General features: G+C 33.7%; 1 protein-coding gene across 1 annotated transcript in view; it reads right to left on the reverse strand.

Moving 5' to 3' along the window:
• The window catches only part of KYNU (kynureninase), a 110,585-nt gene extending 110,289 nt beyond the window's left edge, over window positions 1-296 (reverse strand). Inside the window, exon 1 of the mRNA XM_011354473.1 lies at window positions 122-296. Coding sequence (XP_011352775.1) covers window positions 122-290 — 169 coding nt within the window. The 5' untranslated portion in view covers window positions 291-296. The remainder of the gene's footprint in view (window positions 1-121) is intronic.
• Between the last annotated feature and the right edge of the window lie 7,789 nt (window positions 297-8,085).

Raw genomic sequence — 8,085 nt, forward strand, 5'->3', positions numbered from 1 at the left:
TACAATGGCTCTGTTATGGAATGGGACTATGATTTTCAAAGATTTATAATAAGCACTTGCAGTAGTAAAAATAAATTAATAAATTGATTCAAAAAAATAAAACCCTTTCCAGTATTCTCACCTGTAGGCAGATCCTGCATTTTGGGAATATAAAAATGCTCCCTGAAGTGCCTCAGCTTATCTTCTTCATCAAGGTGTAGGGCAACCCTCTCATCTGTTGGATGGCATCTAAGTTCAGATGCCACACGTTGCAGTGTGTTAGTGGGTAACTCAAAGAGTAAAGGCTCCATTACAAGTTGTTCACTGAAGATAAGGATAAAAATTAAAAATTAATAAAGCCACCATCATTTTGCTGCAGAAAATTAACATTTTAGGTAAAACATCTTTTGTTTTAACTAAGATTCTCATCTTCTCAGCTTCAGAAATAATATAATTAACCAAACAGCACTAAACTCCATGCCTAAGTTTTTCTTATGTATAAAATGAAGAAAGTAATAGTCACTTAGGGATGATGAAAGGACTAAATTAGGTAATGGAGCTCTCAATAAATGTTAGCTCTTTTCATTTTTATTTTCTGAAAAATGAACCAAATTAATGACTTTCAAATATATATCTTTATCATCTCTTCCTCTAAATGCCTTACTAAAAAATAACAGTAAAGATACTTTTGTGAAAAATATAGAAAAACAATGCCCCATCTAGCTTGTCCTTCTCGCTATCTCTACTCCACTGTCCCATCCCGGATGGTTCTTAGATTATAGTTTTAAAATTATGAAGATATATGCAATAGAACCTTAACATACTTTACTGTGAATGAAAACAATATTGATGAACAAGAGAACTTTAAATAATGTTAGTAATTTTTGGCATATGAAGACCGAAGAGATCTACTTGCAGCTGATGATGAGAAACTTCTTTCACTATCATATACACATCTTAGAACAAAGCAGGATGCTTTGGTGTTTCTTAAAACCACATCCTACATCATCTAATCTTTCAACATTTCACATCTTTTGGGAACAAAAACTTAATCATTCTGAAGGGGATAAATAACAATGGAGATTTAAATACATATTTTTAAACTTCACTCAAGTTTTATACACATTTATAATTCTCAAAGTTGTAGTTTTTTGAAATTGAGTAAAAATAGTATTAGAAAAAAATTTTTCACTTGATATACATATGAATACTTTTGCTGGCTTTGCTTCTACATTCCTCCATTCATTTACTCTTTCAATAAATTTTTATTGCACGTCTACCATGTAGCACCATGCACACTGATGGAACAAGGATGTATAATAATTTAAAAGTAGTGACTCATGTGGAATTTACTTTTTACTAAGAAGAATTAAAAAATAATTAAATTATATAATTTCAGATAGTTCCAAGAACTATGCGTAAACAGAGCAGAGTAATGGGACAGAGTCACTAGGACATGGAATAAGCTAACTTGGGGGCTCACATGCATTTCTCTGAGGCAGGAGTATATAATTTCTGAATCATGCTATGGTGAAGACATCAACGTGGAGGAAGATACCAGCACCTGCAAAAGCTCTAAGGTAGAGATAAACTTGGCCTGTTCAACTAATGCACTGAGGGGAGGAGGAGGAGTGAGAGACTATAATGTAAGAACAGTAGAGGCAGAAGTTAGTCATGAAGAACTTCGAAGGCCAGAGAAGAGTTTGGATATTTTTCTAAGTTTAATGGGAAATCATTGGAGAATGTTGAGTAGGAAAATAATATGATATAATTTAACATTACAAAAAAGTCACTTTTCCTGCTCTCTGATTTTGAGTTAAAAAAGAAAAGTAAATTAAGGCTATTTTAGTAATTCAGGGGGAAAATGATGGTAGATTAAATATGGTGAGGGAAAGGTAGAGAGGGAAAAGTGTCTGGATTTACAATATATTTTGGAAAAAACTAGATATTCTCTGGTGAAGACAGGAAAGCAGGTAACTTTTAGCTTTGGGATTTGAGCAGTTATGTTAAAAGCAATGATATAAGAAATACTCAAGGAATAAACATTTTGAAGAGAGAAATTAGAGTTCATTTAGGACATGTTAAGTTTCAGATAAATACTGAACATCAGGGTAGAAATATCAGATTGGCTATAGAATGTTTAAGTCTGTAGCTCAGGAATATTGGATCACAAGATATAAGTTTGATAGTTTTCAACTCATAGCCTAGAATGCTTAGAGACCAACTAAAACAGGCATAGGTGCATCACTAGAATCAAAATTTAATTATCTTTTCTCTACCCCCCCCCTTTTTCTCTTACCCCAACACACCTATTATTAGGCAATAAAGAATTGTCTGAGTGTTACACGATGCCAGTAAAACAGACATTCTTCCTATCCGCTAAACTTCATTTCTTCTGATTATTTGACCTCTTCTTTTCTCAATTGCTAATGGTCTCCCCTGATGAGCCATCCTTTATATTCCCAGATAAGGATACTGAGATTCATCTAAGCATGTTTTTTAGCTTTGATACCAGTAATGGCTTCCAATTGCTACAATCGTGCTTTTTACAAGTCAATGATTTCAACATTGATCTTGATGGTTCTTTTTCAATATCAGACCATATTAAATTATTTATTTTTGTCACAAAATTTTATCTCTGTGATTTTTCTCATGCCACTCCCTTTACCTAAAATGTTCTGCTTCCCTTTCTACATATTCAGATCTTAGCCATCATTCAAAGCCCTAACTGAAATGTGACTTTTCTTCACGAAGCTTGTCATGATGTCTCAGTTAAAAGTAATCTTTCCTCCTGTGAACACCTGTAACATTTATGAGCACACATCTTATTGTAAGCATACTTGTGATAAGTAGTACATTCTGCCAGGTATTCTATTTATTTAAATACATAGGTGGATGGGGAAAATCAAACATGCTTGCCATGCCAACAATTTGATTCTAAATGGGTTTCTACCTATAACTTTCTGATGAAGGAAACTGCCTTCTGAATAGAGATGACTGTGACTCTACCACTTGACATTATCAGTTACCTGGTCATCATTAATTAGATCTTTCCCTGACCCTTGACTCACTGAAGGCAATGGTTCTGTCAATGGTCTGTGGAATGACCTGCTGTAAATGCTCAGACCAAACAATCATGATGGTGTTTAACAGAGCACATAATCAAATTCTTTCAGGAATCTGACCTGTGAGATACAGTTATTCATTTATTTAGAAATAAGAGCAAAACTTTAAAAGAATCATAGACAGGGTAATAAAATGGAGGAATCTAAGAAGGATATTGTCACGAGTGACTCTTTTTTTCAGAGTCAAACAGAACCACTGATTGTTAAAGCATGAAATGAATTCCAACAGTAAGTAAGAATCACTGTTACACAATAGCCAGGGATGGAACAGCTGTGGTTCCTGAAAATGTGACAGGACAAGTCAATCTGGAGAATCTTTGAATCTGTCCATGCAACAAACTATGTGTAAGACTGGAAGGCTGCCTGCTTGGTAGGCAGTAAGGTGTGTCTTCACTAGAAGCCCAATACTTACGATAGCTTGACTGAGTTGCTGGTCTATCCTACTGAATTTTATTCACCTGAGGGCCCAGAATCTTGTTTAATTTATCTTTATAGTCACCCCATTGCTGAGCAGTGCCCTTTAGACCGAGTGTTCTCCCAAAATGGCAGCTGAATAAGAATACACAAAACAGCTGGGTAAATTATTTTATATGACTAATGACATGTTACTAGAGGGATATGCTCTCTCATTCCAATCACATGAAAACTAATTAGAGAAGCATTTCCAGTGTGTCTCAGAATCAAGAGAATGTCTTTGGAGAGTCAGCTCTTTGAGAATTCATTGAGATTGACTCTGAACTCAAAACAAGGTTGCTTGCTAAATAAATATACAGATTATTTTGGTACCATCATATTCCAGTAAAATTCAACTTTCCTTATTTTAAAAAATAGTCACAATAATTCATAAACCTCCTTATACTTGTTTCTTATGTAATCCTTGTAATAATCCTAAGGGATCAGAATTATTTTCCCCATTTTGGGACTAAACTCTGGAATAAACAGAGTAGAAACAAAAACAGAAAAAAAAAAAGCATAATAAAGTTGACTATTTGGCACTACACTTTGCCTGAGGACCTAAGTCAGCTTCACTTGTCTTTGACATGGCATGTGAGTGGAATATGCAGAGCAGAGTTCCTGGCCCAAGACTTGAACCTCTCAATTTATTTTCACTTGCCCTTTCCTTCCTAAAGAAATTTAAAAAATTTCTTTATTTTTTAAAATTTCTTTCACCCATTCCCTTTATCTCCCTTTATTGTTTCAGCCCTGTACTCAGTCTGCAAAGCACCACAGGCTGTGAATCCATCTACTCTTTTTAATCAACACTTCCCTCTTCCTGGCCTCACAAAAGTTAAAGAAGCTGGTTTCACTTCTGGGCCTGTCACAGCCCAGGTGTACAACCTCATTGGCACTGATAGTGAGATACCTTCTGGTGGAATATTCTTTCAAGTACTCCCCTCACCTTTTCACCATGCACAGCCTCAAAACAGAAATAAACACAATCGTCAGTGCCCATGATGCCACAGTGCTTCCTTAGTGCTTCCTCACTCTAAGGAAGCAACTTATAAACTCATAAGAATTGTTGCTTAATTCTGCATTCAACCCACAGCTAATATAATTTTATATTTTGTTTAAGTTTACCATATGCAAGTAAATTGGCATGTTGTTATTATGAAATATATTCAGTCCAAGTTAAACAAACCCCCAAATTTTATAGTTTACATATATAGTTTACATATTTAGTTTACATATTTAGATTAAGAAGGTGGGCATATACACATATGGACAGGTTACCTAAACTTTTGTGCTGTAATGTTATATGAAATTAAGTTAAATTGTACTTTCTTCAGAGGATTATGTTTAATATCTTTATACAGTTAATCTTTATACAGTTTCAGGTTTCATGCTAAAATGAACTAATTATACACATGAGTTCAAAGTTTAGAACCCAGAAAAGCAAATTATAAAGGAAATGTGTGGCTTTTTATTGAGAAAGAGGGAAATAAGACATCATTTAATATATGTGCATAGAGCAACATTCTTTAAACCTATCATTTGATAAATGAGTGACATCATTGTCACAACTGCGTATTTCATATCTAAGATTATATTAATGACATGCTGAGCTTCACATTAATAAGAGTAATGCATTTATTACAATTTACTATCTAAATAACACCCACGCTCTTTAAAATAAAAGCAGGATAAAAAAGAAACCCTTCTTTTAGCTATATAGAAAAAAATGTATCAACTTTTCATTCTTAGGCAAATATTTCATAAAATGAAAGGGGAAGAAAACCTGCTTAAGAAATAGATACTTTCACTTCTCTAAATAAATATTTAATACAATTAATAACACCATAGGATGACTAGAGAGTTACCAGAAAATAAAAGACTTAAAGCCTATTTAATGATTTTAATTTCGATCTAATATTACCATTTAAATTCAAGTAATCACAGGATTAATTTTAATTGATCAAAAATGTTCATCTTTTTGTAGATGAATTCAGTGTACTATTGACATTATTTTTTACTACAATGGTAAAGATCTCTTCATCTGACACAAAATTTTATGAACTATGGAAATGATCCCTGGAAGTATAGTCTTGAAACAAAATTTTAAAGGTGGGGGAGGGAGGCACTAAAGAGTTACACTACTTTTATGAATATAATTTAGAGAAAAGAAAACTGGCAAAAGAAGCTTCTAAAGCATTGTGACAAGGATACTAGCCAAGCGAATATCACTTTGGAAAAATCACTGAATATATATTTGTGTACAGAGTGTAGATCAGTGTCTCAGTGCTTACCGGCTAGGATTCCAACGGGGTTCACAGCTCCCAGTCTTGTTTAAAAAAAAACAAACCAAGCAACCTCTCAAGAGTTCCTAGTTGATTTACAGGCTAGATCTCAAGAGTAAGAAATTCAAGGGACTTGCTCAGACTCCACCTAGTTCCTGCCATGAGCTAGTCCTAGTCCCTCCCACCCTACCTAAAGAAATTGTAGCTCTCCAGTTACAAACATCTTAAGCAAAATGCCGCTCTTGCTCTGTTTCAAACACTAGGGGCTCTGCTTTTCCCACTTTCCCCTAAGCGGCTCTGTCCTTTAAACTCCTGTAAACACTTCCTTGCCCTCCAACTATGCAGATCTCTAGAACTGTGAGTTGTATCCTATAATATAATCCTGTAGAGTAAGTAGAGTATCCTCATTCATCTGTGAGCTGAACCAATGAGTTTGTCCAGGAGCTAACATTTCAAAATTCTCATCCCTTCCTTGCTTTGGGCCCTGGAATAGACTAAGAACTGAAGAAACTTTTTCCCCCGACTCTGCACATAATGGAACCTTGGATTTTGAGGCAGTATACCACTGTTAAATGCATTGTGAGTTTCCAGTATAAAGGCAGAGTGACATTTAATGGTTGAACATTTCAGTCAAAAGTTTAAAATAAGCTCTCAGTTATAGAATATACTTTGTTGTCCAATAGGTGTAATTTTAAAACTCTTAGATCATAAATATAGACAGTTAACAAGACAACCAAGGAAGAAAGAGTTAGTATTGCATATCAAGTGGAAAGTAACGTGGGAAACTTCATAATGTAAATTATTTTTGTAAACCTGTTAGGTGTCTGTTGTTCTACCTCCATTATTTCTTTCTGCTTATTTCCATGCCTGGGTCTTTTAGCGAATATTCTTTTAGATATAAAAACCAAGGACAAAGAGTTTCAGAATTAAGACCAAATATAGAAACTGGGTCTGAATAATTGAATCACTTTTGTCTACCTATACCTTGGTAAAGCATTATTTGATTTACACCCCAGGTAAAGCATTATTCGATTTAATCATCTTCTACCATGTGTTCACTGTATAACCCTGGACAATTCATTTAATCTGTAATGAGGCTCAGTATCACATCTTTCAAATGGAGGTATAAAATTACCTTACCTCACAAGATTACCAATATATTAAAACAAAAAAAAATGCATGCAGAAATTCAGTGTACCAAAACACATAAGTCAATAAGCGACAGATTCCTTTTTTAATTAACCAGACCAAAAGTACTGTCCTCTTGTCTCTCAAAGAGGGGAATAAAACACAAGCAATTATTTTAATACAAGTAATTGAACAGTGAAAAGAAAATATATTTCATCTTATCAATCTTATCCTTACAGTAATCCTATTAAGAGTACATAGAATATCCTCATTTCTTTAAGTTGGAAGTGTAAAACTTTAAATTTAATAAGGTGTCTCGAAATTTGTACTTTTTTTCTATTTTGTTTATTCCTTGTGCTGTAAGAACTTTGGAGGATTTACCAAGTTCGAATATCCAGGAAGTGGGCCTAGGATGGAATCTATGTCATTGTTAGTAAGAGAATTACACCCTTTTAATTACTGACTATGGTTATAGATAAAGAAATAGAGATAGAGATCAATATACTGAGTTCTTGCTTTTACACTGTTTCTTCTAAAATCTTTTATGATAGTGTTAAAAACCATTCCATTAAAATATTATCTCAAAAGTTATTATTTAACATAGTCACTTTTAAAGCACTTGTTTGGAGGTCTAAGCTATACTCCTATTTTTTGTATTTTGGAAATCTTTTTTTTAATTTTTACCTTCATTCATTTAAAAAAAAAAAAGTGCTAAGCATATTCTTTGCACTAGGTACAAAGCTAAATGCCAGGGATATAATGGTGAGCAAAATCTTTATAATATTAACATATGCTCCTAAAAATATAAAGGAATTGTGAGATGGTAAGTTGTAGGGGGAATGATAAAAGCAAGATTCAATGGCCAGCTGTGGAGGGAGAAGAAAGAACAGAGTTAAGTTTCTATTTCTCCTTTTTCTTTTTTGGAAACAGAAAGAAGAAACATGTTGCTAAGATAAATATATGTACTAATTTAGATTTGTCTATTAATTTCCACGAACATCATCTCACTTGCAACATGATATGTCTGAGTGGCAGAGACCAATTTTATCTTCCTCAAAGCCTTGTCCATGAATGCAGCTAAATAAATATTTGTTAAATTAGTAAACTGAAAAAAAAAA

Source organism: Pteropus vampyrus, unplaced genomic scaffold (assembly GCF_000151845.1).
Source record: "Pteropus vampyrus isolate Shadow unplaced genomic scaffold, Pvam_2.0 Scaffold17, whole genome shotgun sequence".
In the NCBI taxonomy this organism is placed as follows: domain Eukaryota; kingdom Metazoa; phylum Chordata; class Mammalia; order Chiroptera; family Pteropodidae; genus Pteropus; species Pteropus vampyrus.